Source organism: Artibeus jamaicensis, unplaced genomic scaffold, assembly GCF_021234435.1.
Source record: "Artibeus jamaicensis isolate MK-2021 breed Jamaican fruit bat unplaced genomic scaffold, CSHL_Jam_final scaffold_847, whole genome shotgun sequence".
NCBI classification, from domain to species: Eukaryota; Metazoa; Chordata; class Mammalia; order Chiroptera; family Phyllostomidae; genus Artibeus; species Artibeus jamaicensis.
Genome location: NW_026522057.1, coordinates 10,645,647 through 10,664,080, shown reverse-complemented (window position 1 = coordinate 10,664,080; position 18,434 = coordinate 10,645,647). Strand labels below are relative to the sequence as shown.

Sequence of the window (18,434 nt, the reverse complement as noted above, 5' to 3'; positions counted from 1 at the left end):
CAAGGAGCAGGAGGCCAAGCTGCCCCCCTCTTCCTTGCCCCTGGGGTAGACCGATAGACGCAGGGAGATTTTAAGCTCTGTGCAGGCAGGTACAGCGGCGTCTTGCTCCCCACCAAGGCCTTGTTTCCAGCACAAGGCCCAGTCAACAGAATCCACTGTTGGCCGCACACACCTGTCCCACCAACTCACCTCTGGCTGCTCTGTGCCTCGGCTTCCTACAGCTGCCTTTGCATGAGCTGCCCGGGGCTGGAACGCCCTTTCCCTCCCGTGGTATGGCTTCAGTGTTACCTCTTCAGGGACAACGTTACCTTTTTTAATAATTTGCTATTCCAGCATCCAAAAATGTGCAGGAAAGTGCTGAGTGAACCAAAGCCGTTCCAGGGGCCATTCTGGACACTGAGCAGCACCAACCAAAAGTGTCTGCTAGGGGCGAGAACCTGGGTTCTGCCTTGATGTCCAGATGTTCCAGGCCCCGGAGTGTCTTGTCTCCCCAGTGGGATGCTGGGAAGGGGGCCTCCGAGCTGAAGGGGCTCTGGGCCTTCCGCTCCAGAGACACCCACGTGAGGAACAGACGCAGAACATGCTGCTCCTGTGAGAGCCGGGACTCGGAGCCCTCGAGAGGCCTGGCCCCAGTGGAGTGCAGAAGATACACTATCCCAAGCCAAAGGCCCAGCCCTCTCCTGATGGGTGAGAAGGAGCCATTTGGGACCCATACCTGCAGGGACAGGAGGCATCCCCCCGAAAGAAAAGCACAGAAGAAACAGATTTTACAGATTTATTTTTAAAAAACAAAAACAAAAGGTTAAAAAAAGTCCTTCATTTCCAACCCTGCCTGGGGTGTGAGCGGGGAATAGAACAAGCCGAGGAAGGCGGCCACCCTCTTCGGGGGAGAGGCCCACTCTCCCCCCGGGAGCCTACGGGGGACAGGCAGGGCGGGTCAGAGGCAGGCCCCGCCCTTCCTGCCCCGCCCTCTCAGCAGTAGCTCTGATTGCTGCGAACAAGTTCGAGAGGCCGAGGGTAGGAGTGGGAGGCCGAAGGCTGTCTTCTTCATGTCGTGGGCTCTCCAGCTCCAGCGCGCCCCTCCCCTCAGAGGTTCTCTGGGCCTCACCACTGGGGCTCCCAGGGCCCGTCGGGCAGGGGGCTCAGCCTGAACCAGGCCTCGCACCGGCAGCTTCCTTAATGTTGTTTGTGACACAGCAGGGCAGTCAGGGGGACTTCACAGTGTGGGGAAGGGGCTTCGGAGACATCGTGACCAGTCGGGAGAGGAACCGCCAGCCGCCGCCTCTTCCTGCCCTCGCCTCTCTGCACTGGGGTGGCCCTTCTCTATCCCCATCCCAAGGCCGAGTGGAGTCCAGGACAAAGCACTAGTGGCTGCTACAAAACACCTGGAGATGCCAGAGGGTGGCTCTGGGCCCGTCTGTCAGTCCAGGCTCCCACACAGTCACACAGTCACACACACAGCGTTTAAGGCGTCTGTGCCAGCAGGCATGGCCAAACCGGGCCCAGCTTCTCTCTCTCCACCTGCAGGGGGCTTGGGGGAAAACACCTGGCTGCTTCAGAAACAAGCCGAAGGGGGAGAAGCTGGCAGCAGGAGGTGAGCCGGGCCTGGAGAGGCACGTGGAAGGCAAGGGCTTTCAAAGCCTCGGTCCAGGCTTGACGGCTCTCCTTGGAAGTAACCCAACTCAGGTTGGGGAGCCCTGACCATATACCCCCGGGAAAATGGGGGACGGAGAGGGGAAGAGAGCGGGGCTAGAGTATTGGGACTTTGGAAGAAGCCAGTGCTATCATTATTTACAAGCATAAAGCCCCATCGTCTGCACCACCTACCTCTCTGCCCCTCCCACAGAAAGAAAGGCCCCTGAGAGCCATTGGGAGGTGGCAACACCTCCTCACCAGCCACGCCCCGCAGGGAGAGCCCCTGCCCTCCAGTGGCCCGTGCCTGGGCCCCTTAGGAATGTCAGTCTGGCTCTGTCCAGCTGGGAGGAGGCGTCCTGGGCCGGAACCCTGGCTGCCCTGGCCAGCCCTAGGAGTCCTTGAGCATGTTGATGCGAGCATAGATCTTGAGGGCTGGCCCCAGTTTGATGTTCATGGCGCTCATCAGGTGGTCTTCCTTGAGCAGCAGCAGAGCCTGGCCGTCGATCTCCTGGGCACGGAACTCCTCGGCTATCTCCTGGCAGCCTGCCGAGACACCACCAGAGACAGGGTCGTCCAGAGCTACCCGTCTGCACTCTCGGCAGTCACTGAACTGCAGACACGTTGGTTTGCTTAATCCTCACAACCGCCCCCTATGACTTGTGGCTTGTCCAACACAGCGGGACTGCGGGATGGACCCCAGATACCCCGCCTCCTCATTCACGCATGGAGTTGTTCAGGGCCCCCTCCCCTCCACGAACTGGCTGACCTGGGAGCAATAAGGTGTTTTGGAGGTGATCGCACGTGACTACGAGGCTAGATCAGGAAGGGCACAGCAGCTTCCACCTTGCTTTTATTCTGGAGGAAGCCAGCTACTGTGTGGGGAGGACACTCAAGCAGGCTCTGGGGGCGGGGGGACCCGTGTGGAGAGGGGCTGAGGCCTCCTGCGCACAGCCAGCCCCCGGCTGACACCGTCACTGGGATCTCGTGAGAGACCCTGCCCAGCACTGTCCCCCTAAGCCACTCTCCGTTCCTGACCCACAGGAACCCTGAGATAGTTACTGTTTTAAGTCATTAAGTTTCAGGGTGACTTGTTTCACAATAAAGATCACTGATGTGGATTTTGGTACCTAGAAGAGGGCTGCTGCCATAACGAAACCCTAAAAGTGTGGGTGTGGCCTTGGGAGCACCCCTGGTGGGAGCTGGAAGGCCTGTGAGGGGAGCGTGAGTTGAGTGCCTAAGGTGCTCTCTCTGATGGCCTTTGAGAAACTCGGCAACCTGTTGTTGGAGGTAGCATGTAAGCTTCCCGTACCTACTGACCTGAGTGCCCCAGCTAATGCTTTTAGCAACACGTTGACTGTGCTGCCTGGCTTCTTGCTGCCGCTTCTGACAAAAGCAGAGGGAGAGGTGAAGTACAAGAAAACTGCTACACACAGAGGAGGCAGGGTCTGCTGGCTCTGTGAGAGTCCCCAGCCTCTGCCGATGGCAAATGATACTAACATTGAGGAACGGTCTCTAGGCAACAAGGGTCACAGAAACACGGCCCACAGATGGAACTGAGGACACACTCAGATCTCCTGTTCAGACTCCAAGAACTGTTTGGTCAGAAGGCACTCTAGGGGTTTTAGGGACGCGCCCATAGGTCCTTTCCAGTCAGCAGCAGGGCTCCCCCGACTGCCATGGGCACTGTCCCTCAGCTGCAGAAGCCCCATGGAGAGAAAGGTTTCTCTTGAAGACATATGTGAATCCTGGTTTAGTCTAATGAAGTGAACCCCCGACAAGATACATGAGAAGCCCACAAAGGTTTTAAGAGAATCGCACTAGTAGAAGTGCTGCTTGCTTGAACTGAAGGGGTCAGAGGTAGCTTGACCTGAAAAGCAGCAGAAAGCAGCAGGAAGCAGGCTGAGAGCACTGCTCCACTGTAGACTCGGGTTGGCTTTCACAGGACAGGAAGAATGACCCGGGGCTGGGACCAAGAGCCACTTGCAGGCTGAAGAGTCCTAACCAAGGAAATGCAACCACACGCCCTGTTGGGTTTCAGAACTGCTGTGGCTTGGTGGCTGCTGTGTCCTCCCTGTTGCTTCCCTTTGTGAACGGGCACATCTACAGTGGTTATCCTGTACCTGTCCCACCCACCACACCTTGGAATTCATGGAGAGAAGAGGATAACCTGACAGCAGTTCACTCTCAGGTCTTCAAACTGAGGAATTGTGTACTGGAGGGATTGGACCCAAACAGGTTCACCTGTGCCTGGACCTAAGTTAGAAGACGGGATCTGGATTTCCAAGGGCTGCTGCAATGGGACGAGACTGGAAAGGAGCTGGTGGGGCTGCGAGTGTGTCTGCATAAGGCAGGCTCCCGAAGCTCCAGGGCCGGAGGTGAACTACATCAGCAGCCTCCGAACAGCTCCCAGTAATCCTTGCTTCCCTTTCATGCCCTCGTGAGTTCCCTCATAAAGTGCACAGGGTTGACCTGGGTGACCAGTAAGATGCCGTGGAAGTGACAGCACTGTATTTGACAGCTGAGCCTAGCTCCCAGAGGACACAGAGGCTTCCAGCCTGCTCTCCTGGACCAACACCCATGCAAACAACAGCTTGGGAAGGTCCATGCGTGAGAGCCCCGAGGAGGCCCGTGTGCAGACCCGGGGGCCTCTCGCTAATGGCCATGCCCTGGCTGAGCCTCGTGTGAGTGAGCCGCTGTGGAAGAGGGTCCCAAGCCCCAGTCAAGCCTTTAGATGACCCTCGCCTTGGCCAACACGTTAATCAGAATCTCATAAGGGACCCTGTGGCAGAACTGCCCTGCAGTGCCACTCACTAATTCCTCACAGTGACCCACGGTGACTGCAGTAACATACTTGGGGTGCAGCAACAGAGAATGCACTGGGTGACTGGCAGAGCCGGGATTTGGCTGAGCTGCTTGACTCAGAAGTCTGTGCTCGTCACCACCGCACCCCACTCCATCTCTGAGTGACAGCTGTGGCTGCCACCAATACCTGGACCGGCCAGTGGCTGGGCGAGAGTGACAGGAAAAGCAGAAGAGCGCTTCGACATGGTGCCCTGGGGTCCGGCCCTTAAACCCCTGCTCTCCGCCACAGCGGCACATAGCGATCCCGGCTGCACTGCGTGCTCACATGGATGAACGCCCTGAACTGCTCCCCGAGGCGGTCACTTCCCCCGTCAGGGGCCTCCTGGTCCTCTGTCAGTTTAAATTTCCTCATCACTGGTGTTCCTGACAGATTTCCCACACTCCCACTCGACTGCCCCCCCAACCTGCTGCAGGGGCGCCAGGCTAATCACATTGTCACCTCTGCGTTTCACACGCACTACGTACTGTGCCAGTAAACACACTGAAGTACAGCTATAAAAGGTTATTTATAGTTCATGTTCCGTGCTAGAACGTGAGCTCTTACAGGCAGAACCCCATCTTACGTGTCACCTCTGCACCCCTGTTCCTGAACCCACGTCATTAACCGAACTGCCTATCTTTCCCAGCGGGTCTCTCACTTCTCCTCACCCCTTGCTGCTGCAGCAGGCATGGGGCTTCCCAGGGCCCTACCTGGCAGAGAGCGGATGAATTCGTAGACATCTTCTACATTCCACTTGGTGGGCTCGCTTGGCAGGAAGTGGTGTCCCATGCCCACCAGGTCCCGCATGTGCATGTCAGGGAGCTCCAGGTCCCGCTGGCCTTGTCGCCGGCGGGAGGTGGACGAGCTGGCTGAGATGGGTGACAGGGGTTCCTCGTAGCTTGAGTTATCCGAGCAGCGGCTGGAGTCTTCCTGGCTGTGCGTGAGCTGCAGGGCGGCGGTAACTGAAAGGGGTACCGCGCCTGTGGGCTGGGAGCAGACAGGAGGCTGCCTTCAGGACAGGGGACTGGCGTCTCCAGCACAGCAGCTCGCGAAGGCAGGTGTGTCTGCCTTCCCTCTCCACTCGGTCTACACTCCCACCTGTCTTTGAATCCAAAAAGCCTCTCCTGTCCCCCCTGAGCCGGAGCAGAGCCGGCCCCTCCCAGTACCGCAGCACGCACCACACGTCAGGGCCGTCATCGGACTGCGTGCCTGTGCCCCCAAGCTGTGGGCTTTTAACCAGGGCTCTGTGGGCCTCAGGGCAGTCGGTGAGCCACCTTGAACAGCATGCAAAATTTCTTGCATATATACATTTTGGACATGGCTCTCATCAGATTCTTAAGGAAGTTTATGACCAAGTAATAACAAGAAGCAATATACGCCTCAGGTTCTGGAGCAGCACACTAGGCTGTGAGCTCTTCCAGGGCACCTGGAGCCTTGGTGCCTAACCGAGCTCCTGGCATGGGGCTGACGCTAAAAAAAAGTTAATGAATGAACACCCATGTTCCTGGTAGAGACCTTCAAGAACTCAGTGCTCTCAAGTGCAAGGAGGCAACATGGTTGGTGGGGACAGGGTAATGCAGATGCTGCCTTCTCCCCTAGCCCTCTGTGCAAAAGAGGAGGTGACCAGAACAGCCAGGCAGGGGAGAGCCTGCTTCCACGGCCCCAGAAGTCACAGAGGGAGGCAAACTGGAAGGGGAGGGGTAATGGTGGGGCAAGGTCACTAAGTTACCTCGTAAGCATCCATGGGTCTAAATGAAGGGACACGAGGAAGGCTGGACCTGGTAGACTGAGAAACAGGAAATGACAGCATGCTGACGTCAGCAGGGGACAGGAAGGTGGGTGTCTCAGGGTGCGGGAAGAAGGGGAGTTGGCGGGGCCTTAGGAGGATGGAGCTCCAGGCTCTGCCAGCCCTCTCACCTGCTTCTTGGTGTCCTTGGTAAGTGTTGGCAGACTGGCTTTGCTGGCCCGGCGGCGGTTGTGGGTTGTGGTCCCTGCCTTCTGCAGCTTGCTCCGGTCTGAGTGGAAAAGCCCCACTCGTTTGGTGCACCCCACATTGTATCTGCCAGAGTCGGAGGGAACGAAAACAGTCAGAGCCGTCGTACCGCGTGTGGGCCTTGGGCAGAGGAAGAGCAGCCACACCGGCTGTCGGTGCAGCCACTCTCACCCCGACTCCCTCACCTGACACGGGGACTGGGACGGGGGGGGGGGGGGGGAGAACTCGCTGCAGACGCACCCTACTACAAACGCCACCTGGGCCGAGACACTACTGTCTACCGTCCTGCAGAGAGTAGCTTGGCAGAGCTTCACAAAGGTGCCCTCATGACCTCCGGCCCCACCTGAGGGGAGGGGGGCGGAGGACAGGCTTACTCTGGTCGGCCCTCAGAGCTCGGTGCCTGGGGGTGCTCAGGGCGTCCAGGTCGGACAAGTCTATACCCCCAGCTCCATGACTCCAGGCGCAATTGCTTATCCTTTGTGCCTCGGTTCCCAAATGGGCATCAAGACGACAACAGGGGTCCCTGCCTCAGAGTCGTTGGGAAGGTTAGATGACACAATGTACACCGATGTCCGCGCACACGGTCGGCTCTCAGTACAACGTGCTGGTTTTTACTGTGACTGTTAGCCTTGCAAGCTGGGCAAAGGCTCATGAGGGGAACAGCTGCCTCTGGGCAGAGCTGCTAGTGGAAGGTGCACCCTATGGTGTGGGCAGGAAAAGAGGCTGGGTGCCGGGGGACCCAGGAAGGCCGGCCAAGCTAAGGCACTGCCTCCTTTCCTCGACTCTGCTGCTGTCTCTCTGCTCTGCTCCTGGGAGTTCTTTGGTGAATTAGTGACATGGTGCTGCTTCCAGGCAGGCCAAGGAAGCAGCTGGATAAGCCACAGCCAGGGCCTCCACTATTACTGCAGGGGGTGGGACACAGGAGCAGGGTACAAAGGGGCATCCTGAGGAAAGGGAAGGGGCTGGGCCCACCACTGCGGTGTGGGGGGCCGAGGCCACTCACCTTTTTGCACAAGCCATGGAACAGAAGCGCTTGGAACGCTTGAACTTGTAGGCAAAATCCACCCGGCCACAGAGCTCACACTTGAGTTTGAGGGGAGTACCCTCCTCTTTGGATTCTGAGGAAGAAGTACAAAATGTGGAGGATGAGCACTTCCCACAGGACTGTCGACAGCCCATCGCAGGGGCCTCCCTGCTGTTCTGCCTCCTCGTGTCCCCAGAGTGTGACACGTAGCAGCAGTGTAGCTCGAAAACGCCAAACCTCCCTCGTCACTGTTTTTGGAATGACTATCTCCCTCCCTGGAAACCACCCAAAGGTGTCTGATGATGCCTCTGGGACACCTGACGTGTTTTGCTTTCCCTTTTTAAACAAAAAAAATTTTTTATCCTCATCTGAGGATAAAAAAATTGCCTTTAGGGGGAGAGGCAGAGGGAGAGGCTGAGGGAGGGAGGGAAAGAAAGAGAGGGAGAGATACACACACATACACAGAGAGAGACAGACAGACAGACAGACAGACAGACAGACACTGACTGGCTGCCTTCTCATATGCAGCCCAACTAGGAACCAAACCAAACCATTTAGTTCCTCCACAGACTCCAAGAAAGTGTGCAGGGCCTGCTCTTGCAGACTCTCCTACGTCCTGTTTGGCCAAAGCAGGAGGCCTTAGCGTTCAGGGTCTGAGATGCTTACCTTGCAGATAGGGCTCCTCCATCTCGGAGTCAGTGGTGGTGGTATGATCCTGCTGTGGAAGCTTCTCAGGCAAGAACCCCTGTGCATACTTCTTCTTCAGATTCCCCACCAGCAGGGACGAGCGTCCCACCTAGAGGACATGGTGACATGGAGGCCACGAGGGTTAGGGGGGGAGATGCTTCCTTGCTATCCAGCCTCATCAAAATCACATATATAAAGCATGCCAGCCCGACATCATCACCCAACTATCCCCTGCTCAAGGCCCATTTTGCCGTTAGCTCATGAGGCAAGACACCAGTAGACAATGAACTATAGGGATATAGGGATGGCTTCAACCCAGGAAATAATGGACGGCTCAGGAGGCTGGGAAAATATCTACTCTTCCAAGTATCTCGGGGCAGAGATGAAGGCTGAGTGCAGGCTCCCACGCTGCCAGAGCGGGCTCCCAGACCCAGGGCTCACACAGTCACCGGGCGGGAGCACGGCCGAGGCTGCGTGTGTGAGTGTGCGAGTGAGGCGGGGCAACTCAGCAACCAATTTTAGATGTCTTACTGTTCTCTAGCTTACCACAGCCCCACACAAGCCAGAGCTGTACACAGCCATGGAAGAGAGCAGAAAAAAAAAAAAAAAAGGACTCTGGGCTACAGAGCAAATGCCGTCTGTGGCTGCAAGGATCCCAGGCTGGCCCAGTCGTTCCCGCCCTCGTTGCCTCTGCCTGGGCAGCTCTATGGCCGATCACTGGGGTGATGTAGATGCAGAGCAGGGTGTTGCTGCTGCTACATCTACACCGAGGGGTCAGCTGGTTCCTGGTGTTTCTCCAGGAGGCCAAGGGGGAGACAGAGCCCAGTGAGGGAAGGGATTGTGACAGGCCTAGAGCGACTCCCAGCTCGGGCTCCAGGGGGTCACTTTGCCACAGGCTGTGCATGCCCTCCAGAGGGAAAGAGGACAAGAACCCGCGTGTCTTTTGGCATTTCAGAAGGGCAGGTCACCCGGCTCAGTTAATCAAGCTTAAGAGTCTTCTGCTGACTATTCAAATTACTCATGGCTCCGAAGAATGAGCAAAAGGCAGATGGCACCCCGTGAGGATCGTATGTCTCCAACAGTCAGCTCATTCTATCACAAGAGGGCCTCTGTGCACCTGGCTCCAGGCTCCTCCCACCCACAGAGCAGTACCACCTGTCCTCACCAGTCTGCAGGAGCAGAACTGGCTCTGGCTGCTTTGTTCCAATGAGCCATTTTCTTGATTCTTTTATATTTCCCTTTGGTCTTATGCTTTAGTTGGAGACACCTGACTGTGCCCTTTCTCAGATGCCCCTCACTCTCATTCACTCCCCTTTCAAGGCTCCGTCCACAGGCTACAATCCTATTCTCTTCATTTCAGATGTATGTTAAGAATTCTCTTCTTTTGTTCTTTAACTGGCCAAAATTTTGCCATTCAGAGGCTTTGGTATTCCAAACTGAACAGGGTCTCATTTCCCAAAGTCCACCAAACACCAGAAGGTGAACTCTCTCTTAGCCAAGTGGGGGTCACATGTCACCAGGCGGGACACAGCTGAGTCTGTGTGTAGAAACTTCTAAACAAGGGGTTTTGCCAATTATTCCTGATCACCAACCCCTTGTGAGCCTTAGGAAGATAATCCTAGGAAGAAACTGGCTCTGACATTCCTTTGGGGGAAAATTAGCAGGGAAAGAACAACTTTTTCACATTTTTGGAAATTTTACATGGAAATGTAAAATACTCTAATACACATCCAAAATATACTTTAAAAAAAAACAAGAAAGAAAGAAAAGAAAGAAAAAAGAGGGGAAAAGAAGTAGTCCGTACCGGGAAAGGCTCCGCCCCCTCCTGGATCACAAACCCTTCGATAACATGCGTCAGGATTTGGGGTTTCACAATGGCCTGTGGTGGTTTATTCTCACCATTCTGGGGGGCAGTGCCGGCGATGCTGGAGGCAGGATTTCCGTTCCCTGAGGTCATGCCGGGGCTGCTGAGGTCGGTCAGTGCATGAACAATGCCCTGCCCTGTCTCTGCACAAAGAAAGTAGGGAAACACAAGCAGGGAGGTCAGGCCCAGGCCCAGGCCAGAAGGAGAGCAGGGCTCAGTGTGCCCCTGGCGTTTTCTGTGGAGCCAAATGACAACACAAACCTAGCAGCCTCCGCCCTCAACTACCTATTTAACAAGGATGTGGTGTCAAGGGACACACCACCAGGTGAGACTTGAATTAGTTGTACAGTGCAAGTAATCTAATCAGCTAGCCCTGTTTTTTAAATTTCCCAACTGTGTTAAGAACTTGGTCAATACTGATATGGCCAAGTGACATTTAGTTCAAGGGAGAAAATGTATTAAAGCTGATACCTGAAACCAGGGGGAAAGGCTGAACTAGGGAGAGGGCTAGGGCTGATAACAGAGTTTGGGGGAGAGAGGGTAAGTGAAACTTCTATGAGGTTCCTTAGAAAAGGATTAGATTTAAAGTGTCCTGTGAAATGCAAAGCACTAAGTCTCAGAAATCGATGCAAAAGGAACTGGGGAGGCTGAGCCCCAAGTCAACACGGCAACGCAGACCTGACTGTTCAGAGAATGCTTACTTGGGGTCACTGCATTAAGATACACACGCATTCCGTTCCTCTACCAAGGAGGCTGCTAGGCAGAGCTGCAGCTGTGTTTGCTGTTTCTGCTGGCCCCGTGCTCACCTCAGTCCAGCCTCTCGCCCTGTTCTCAGTTCCAGGTCCAGTCTGGTGCTCAGCCAACCAGACTCCTCCCTCTCCCCTCCGTGGACAACCTTTCCCAAGTTCTCAGTGGACCACTAGGCTTTCTCTGAAAGACCTAATGGTACCCCGAAAAGTGTGACGAGGCAGAACCACACTACAATGGGCCTCCTCTTCTCCACTGCCAACAGCACATCTTAGGAGCCGTCCCTTGGGAGTTGGTTCAGAGGTGCAAGACTTTGTCATTTCACTTCTGACAGACACCCTCCCTGCCCCCAGGGCCATTCTCTACCACCACTGCTGCCCAGGGAGCCGAAGTTGCTTTAATCTGGAACTTCCTAAAAAAGTGGGGGTGTGGTGGGGAGTGAAAAAGCCATTTCTTTATTGCAACAGCTATTAATATCGGTGTAACCCAGTGTGTGTTTGTGTCTGTTACACACTTTAAAAATGATTTCAGTGCATTTATTAGTCAAATAATTTTTGCACAAAACTTTATATGAACATGCTCTTATTTAAGGTTAAAGATTCAAAATCCCACCATAGGAATTCATGGTGTCTAATTATGCAGCATGGAGAAATAACAATAAACTCATTTTAGGAAAGGTTTGTAATAGCTCATTTTACTGCCCAGCAGTACTAATGCTCAGTGAGTCAGGGAAGAGCTTTCGTGGGGAACAGGAGCAGAGCTGCGGCACCTGCCTGCCATACGCAGGCCTCCACACCCCAACTGCGTCAGCTTCACGATGGCCAGGAGGCAGCCGACGGACGGAACTGATGAGATTTAAACAATTATTCTTGGTGCTGACAATCACACCAGCAAGTCGGAAAAAACCCTTAAGTATTTACAGCTTTGGCTTTTTTGTAAAGATAGAAAAATTTCCCTCTTTTGGAGTCTTTCTAAATTGTAAGGGTGTTTGGAAACTGAAAAAAAAATCTTTCCTTAACAAACCATGAGTGACTAGGTGGACAGGGTTAGTTACATAATCAATCAAGTTGCCTTTCTCTGCCTTTAAGTTTTAAATATGGAAGTCTGCATTGACATAATTACATTTTCTCTGCTTTGAAATGCTTTAAAAATTCAAATTTAATATAGTTTATTTAAAGTAATGAATAAATATTAAATAGGAAGCTTATAATGCAAGTTAAAATTTTATTTTTAGATAATGGCTATTTCTTTCTAATTAGAGCACAGTAAAATACTCCCTGGTTACTCTAATGAACTACAGATCATAGTGTAGAAAGTCTGGTCCAACCCCTTACTGATGCTTGAATCTGCCCTGTAATACCCCCACCCAGTGGTTTTCTGGCATTTGTTTAACTTTTGTGACAAAGGAACTCACTGCCTCTGAAGCAGCAGGTGTTCCCCACCTTGGGCAGTTCAGTGAAAAAGTTCTTCCTTAAAATGAGCCCAAAATTTATCTTCTGTTCATTTCTGCCCACTCACCCTGGCTCTGTTCCTTCACGCCCCACAGAACAAGGCTAGTCACATTTGTGCAACAGGCAAAAACACAAGCTTACACCTATCTCAGAGTCCGCGTTCTGTCACTAAAGTGAATTAGTGGCAAATCCTCACTGTTCTCTGAGCCTCGGTTTCACTGGCTGTAACGAAGACAATACTACTTACCCGACAGTGTTGCTGTGGGTGCTGTAAATGAGACAGGGAACAGCGGTGTGGAGCTCGCACACCAGGAACTGCTCAGGGTGCCACAAAGTGTCACTCGTGTCCCCGGAATCTCTCCCCCTGCCCGGCAAAACTCCTTCTGCTCTTTCAACTGTTTCTTATATGAAAATTCATCAACATCCGAGGTCTCTTTGCCTGTGTCTTTTAAAGTCTACCCAGTCGGTGCTAATGTAATAATCAAGTGTGTTTATCTAAGAGGTCAGGCTAGTAAGGTTTTTGTTTTTGTAGACAGGTGCAGGGGAATGAGTGACTTCCTTGTTACAGTTTATAATTCCTTTATGGAACTAATCCATTCTTCCCTAAATTCTGGGGTCACTCCCACCTCCTGCTCTTTGCAACTGGGGCTCATCAGTGAACAGGCTCTGATCCCTTGTCTCCTTTCACAGGGTCCCTGTCCCTGCCTGATTTCTCTCCTGCCCCTTTCATCCCTTCCCTCCAGTCTCTCAGACGTGTGCCTACTAGTGCACACTGTCAGGCGGGAAACCACCTTTGAGGTCAGATTCTTCTCACATACCAAATACGTCAGTGAATAGATACGTTCACCAGCTCGGCCAGAGTCAACGAACGGATACACACTTTCACCCTCACATTAGGAACTGTCACTCCATCATGACTGAAGCAGGTTACAGGGGAGACTGGGCCCACAGGACCAAAAAGTTTTATGACCTATGAGTTTTCGGATACTGTGTTTCACATTCATCTTGTAGCCAATGCCTCATCATCTGCTTTAATAACAAAGGCGTTTGGGCTATTTCTGGAATGACCAAACACAATCTCACCCCTACCAAGTTCAGCACACTGTGATTAACTTAATCTCTTTCCCTGTGCTCCCAGGCTGCTCTGCGGCTGGGCTGGAGGAAAGCACTTAACAGGGAAACTTGCAGAAACCCGCCCTGCTGTCCTGGAGGCCAGATAAGAGAGACAAGGCAATACTTTTTCTTTTGGGATTCTTCCTTATTCAAGTCTCTTGACCAGTCCTGGGCTAAAAAGGATGCCTGGGATCCCCAGGGGTCTCAAATGCCTTTATACAGAGTTAGGCACTTGGAAATCTGGAGGGTGACGGCAGGACGCCAGCAAAGCCAGGCTTCAGTGATGGTAGTGCTGGGGGGGAGGTAGAATCTAGCCTTATAACTGAAGCTGACCACAAAGGCCCAAGTATTCAGAGCAGAATGAAGAGAACAGTATGTTCTGGGGGAATCATTACGTAATGTATGTCTCATCCTCTAGGTTGCTTCTCAGTTCAGGTCTCATTCAGAGGTTCTGGCAGAAACCGCCCTTGTGGGGCACGATAAAACAGGGCCCCACGGCCCTGTTGTGAAGTGGTGTGCATCGGAGTGGGTCCCCATCTCTAGCAGAGCGGGTATCTTCAGGCAGGGGCTATGGCTTCGCCACGTCTACAATCAGGGGCTAACCCAGCATCCAATACACGACAGATTCGTAATGTCTGTTAGGCTGGAACATGTGGAACCCTTGATCTCAGTCTGTGCTGCTGCGGTAGAGCGTTCAGGTCTCCCTGGTCTCAAAACAAGCAACTTGCCAACAGCTGAGATTTGATTGCTTTCTGAGGCTATAATGACTGGAGAGCAGCTAGGCTGCTAACTGTCTGTAAGAGTGGCATTTCTGGGTACATGAATATGAAGAAGTGTAAGAGATTCCCTGGCCCATTTCTTCCCGTTAAGGCAGGGAAACATTTACACCAACTCCAGGCACTTGGAAAGGATGACCCCTAGGAGCTGAGGCCAGGAGATGCCTATAAAAATGGCCAGGCCTTCAGGAACCATGGGCAGGTGTCTGGGGAGGATGAGCTCTCCTGTCCTGGGAAAACAGAGCTCATGCCGGCCCCAGCTATGCAAAACCCGGACCACTTCAGAACCAGGTCTGATGTTTTGCACATGCACAGTAAGACAAAGATCACCAGTTATTCCGGAACACATTTAGTACTAGTATTTACTACTACTAAATGAACGGCCAGATGGCCTGGCTGCTCATTCTATCTGCCTTGAAGACCTGACTTCAGAGGAAATGGGAGCCAAGCAGAACTTCTCCTTCCACCCCCTCAGCATGGCCTCCGCTTATTCCTACTTTCTCTAGACCTGAGGAGAGGCGGTATTTTAACCTACAAGACTTCTAACTACCCTTGCTTGGCTGTAGCAGGAATAAGCTAGAGCTAGTGGACTTAGAGGGTTTAAGGAAGCAGAGTAGGCGGTAACATGGGCCATGGGCCTGCAGCAAATTCTGCTGGGTAAATGGGAAAGCGAGGCTCCCTGAATCACACAGAGCGTCCCCTCCAGGCCCCTCCCCGGCTCCGAAGCCCTGCTCACCGTGCCTCAGCTTAGCAGGCCAGACATGTGCCCAGGGTGGGGGAGAGCAGGACCCCTAAGGACCACTTGCTCGAGGGAGAGCCTGAGCAAAGTGAGCCCCAGGGAAACCACACCTGGAAGTGGAGAGCAGCTGATGGAGACTGCACTGGGCTGGGCGGTGGGCAGGACCCCAGCGTGGGAAGCTCAGGGCAGGCAGCACAGTCCTTGTGGAAATGTCTGTGGGCCACCCTCTGGAGCTCAGTTATGTCCGGGCCACTAAAGAAATCGAACCCACTCTGAAGGTGAAGGGGGGGCAAGCTATTTCACAAGCACCAGTTGGTTGGCATCTCTCCCCCACTCCCTAGGGGGAGGGTAGGAAAATGAAGTGGGGGGGCCAGTACTAGTGAAAGGTGGGGAGCAGGGGGAGGAGGGAGAAAGCGGGGAGGGAGGGAAGGAGTGGGGGCTCTATCCTGGGATCCTGACAGAGTCTATCAATTAAAGAGATGGATTTGGTTAACACACTTCTTTAAAATGCAAATTACACCTGTGGTCACTCACACCTTACTGTGAATCACTCAGATAAGCTGACAGCTTTCTTCTCAGTTTAGAGACAGGGTTCAGTGGGAGGGGTGGGGTGGGGAGTAATCATTGTGGACCCTGGGTGCTAGATCCCCAGTGATGAGAGTTAGAATGGCCTCAGTGTAACATCTTAATTTTCCAGATGAGGAAAAGTGTGCACAGTTTACTGTGCATTTTAGAAACGAGGCAAGACTAGATGCAATTCATTAGAAAGGCAGTTACCTTCTAAAACACAGAAAAGGAGCTCTTGGGAAAAACTGCAGGCCCCATCCCACCCTCAGGGGCGCCCTGAGTGCCAGAAGGCAGGAGACGAGGCCAAATGTTCATGACTTTTTCAATTCTGCTGTCAGCCAAGGAAGCCGTCCTTGCCTCGAGGATACACAGCAAGCTCCCCACACACACAGATGCCATCACCGTCCTGCTCCCCTGGGCACTTTCTCCAGATCTGCAAACAGCAGCAGCCTGATCCGAGTGCCTCTCCGAGAGGAGAAGTAACGGCTGGGATAGGAGGCTCCCTCTGGGGCACTTCACTGAGCAAAGGGCTGAGCTATCCAGTCATGGAGCCAGCCAGCATTATGAGAGGACAGTGGCCCCAGACCTGCCCTCAGTGTCACTGCAAAATGGCCTTGATGAGTCTGGGTGAAGAGGATTGGAGAGTAGACCTGCTTCTCGGATCTTAAGCATCTGGCTGAGCAACTCTGGTTAAGGCATCTGTTGGGGAGGGCTCCTCCTCCGCACTGGAAGCCATTACCATACAGCTGACTTTCATGCTGTCTCTTAGGACACGGGCAAAGGGAGCAGCCCTACTGACTCACCCACGATCCCCAGCTAAAGTGTACATAAGCCAAATTGTAAACAGCTGAATGTTTTCCAAGCTGCCACCCCCAGCTATGAAGGAAGGAATCAATGGAGCGAACAGCCACCCTCCCCCAGGCGGTTCGGGACTGCTGGAGCAGTGGGAGATTTCCAAGCAGCTGCAGAAGCAAGGCGGGCACTGCGGCTCCACAACCACATCTGGCTCAGCAGCAGCATCTGCAGGACCACAGGATGACCAACAGGACAGGCCATCAGGAATAACAGCTATGTGCAGGCAGTCAGGGAGAGTTTTCAGAATTCTACTTAAGTGGGGATGGTCCTAAGGGGAGGTGGAGGGCCCCGCATATTCTCTGTGTCAGTGCTCTAGCAGATGCTCTGATTTCACAGGAAAATGCCTGCAACCAACAGGATAGGCATCCCCACTGCAGAGATGAAAGGCAGAGTGGAAAAAGCATGGGCTCTGGGTCAGACTTGGATTCATTTTCTGGTTCTATCTTGGATCACTCATGCCAGTGCGAACCATACTGCCTGTCTTGTGAGATTATGTAGTAAAGGAAATCCTGGGCAGTGGCTGCATTTAGAAGCAGTGCCACACTGGCAGTTAAGACTTTGGGATCAGAAAGGCACTAGGCTGAAATCCTACAGTTTGTAATCCTGAGCCAGTTACTCTAGGCCTCAGTTTTCTCACCTGTAAAATGGGGCACTAATCCCCGTCTCACATGGCTTCAATGAGGATTAAGATAACGCAGGCACAACACAGTGGAACGGGCCTGACTTGGACATAGGAGGGTTAATTAACATCACGGAGATCTGAGAGATCAGGAAATCAGTCTCTTACAGCTGAAGATAAAATCATGGAAGATGAATTTATAACAGTTTACCAAAAGAAATCTACTTAGTAAATTCCCTAATTACTTTCAGAATGACAACATGGAAAGGCACGATACCTCATTTATTTATTTAATCACCACCCTGAGGATCACTAGAATTCTTCCATAAATGGTGGTGGAGTGGGAGCAGAGGGAGACACTGAGTCCTGGCTGTCTGTCTGTGTAGTGGGCTGGGTGATACTTACCTTGTAAATCAACCCTGTCGATAACGCCCGCTCTCCCAGAACACTGCCTCTCCCCCACCTTCCTGTAACAACGGTATAAACTTTCCGTGACCCTACTTTGCTACCAATCAACTGATAGAAAGATTAATAGTGATGACTGGAGTCCTAGAAATGTGGACTTAATTCATCTTAGAAATACTTGATTTGCATTAATTTTGTATTGATTTGAAGTATCATTTGATTGTCTAAAAATGTCTTAATATAACTGGTGTGGGTTTAGACCACATATGGATGATTTCAAATATGCTAAAGATATCACTAATTAGGGATAATTATACAGTATTTGAGACATAATGGCCCTGTAACTAAAGCTTTAAAAATAGCTCAAAGAAGTCATGGGCTCTCATTTTCCTGCCAACAGTCTCAATATTCAGTATCAGGCCTGGTTCTCCTAATGCACTGGAGAAGAACTGGTTATGATATAGTATCTAAAACACATAGTTTTTTGAGAGACGATATAGTAACTTTCACTGCAAAGAAGCAGATCATTCAAGAAACAGGTGTTCACTTTAAAGAAAATCATTATACATCATAGCAAACTGGGACTCTTTACACACCTGGACCTGGCTTGGGAGACTGGCCGAGCGTGTGGAACTGCGGGCATTCCTGCAGCGGGGGTAGGGAGAGCGTTCTCTTGCGTTGGACTTGTCTGAACTAAAAAAAATCATCTGACTTCAAAGTATAAGAAAGCACATTCTTTTTCACTAACTATAAATAATTTGGAAGGGGACAAAAAAATATTAAGTTTACTATGCTGGCCTAGATGGTCTTACATTTAATCACAGAGCAACAGTTTATTATATTATGTGAATTAACGCTATGTTTCTTAACTACACTTTTTACCTTTAAAACCTGACCATTGTTAGTTACATGACTATTGATGAACTATATCGATGAGGGGAGTGTCCAGGATCCGTAAGGCTGCTGTCTTGGATAAACAAATGATTATTCTCCTAACAATTCCCGAAATGTCAGAAGGCTGAATGAAAGATTTGCTTCTGAGTATTTTTACATATCAAATCAGTGATCTAATGTAGCTCAAATTGAAAATTTTAATATAATGTAATTCAAATTGAAA

The 18,434-nt window shown here is 52.1% G+C and overlaps 1 protein-coding gene across 3 annotated transcripts in view; it reads right to left on the bottom strand.

The window, feature by feature from the left end:
• Positions 1-761: 761 nt before the first annotated feature.
• Positions 762-18,434, bottom strand: part of PHC2 (polyhomeotic homolog 2) — a 92,670-nt gene continuing 74,997 nt past the window's right edge. For 2 of the 3 annotated variants that reach the window (XM_053660380.1, XM_037149318.2), the window contains 6 exons: positions 9,986-10,188; positions 8,161-8,290; positions 7,474-7,588; positions 6,395-6,536; positions 5,188-5,464; positions 762-2,178 (listed from right to left, as the gene is read on the bottom strand). In XM_053660380.1, coding sequence (XP_053516355.1) covers positions 2,024-2,178; positions 5,188-5,464; positions 6,395-6,536; positions 7,474-7,588; positions 8,161-8,290; positions 9,986-10,188 — 1,022 coding nt within the window. In that variant the 3' untranslated portion in view covers positions 762-2,023. Of the gene's footprint in view, positions 2,179-5,187; positions 5,465-6,206; positions 6,264-6,394; positions 6,537-7,473; positions 7,589-8,160; positions 8,291-9,985; positions 10,189-18,434 lie in introns of all 3 variants that reach the window. The other variant, XM_053660381.1, reaches the window with a different exon arrangement.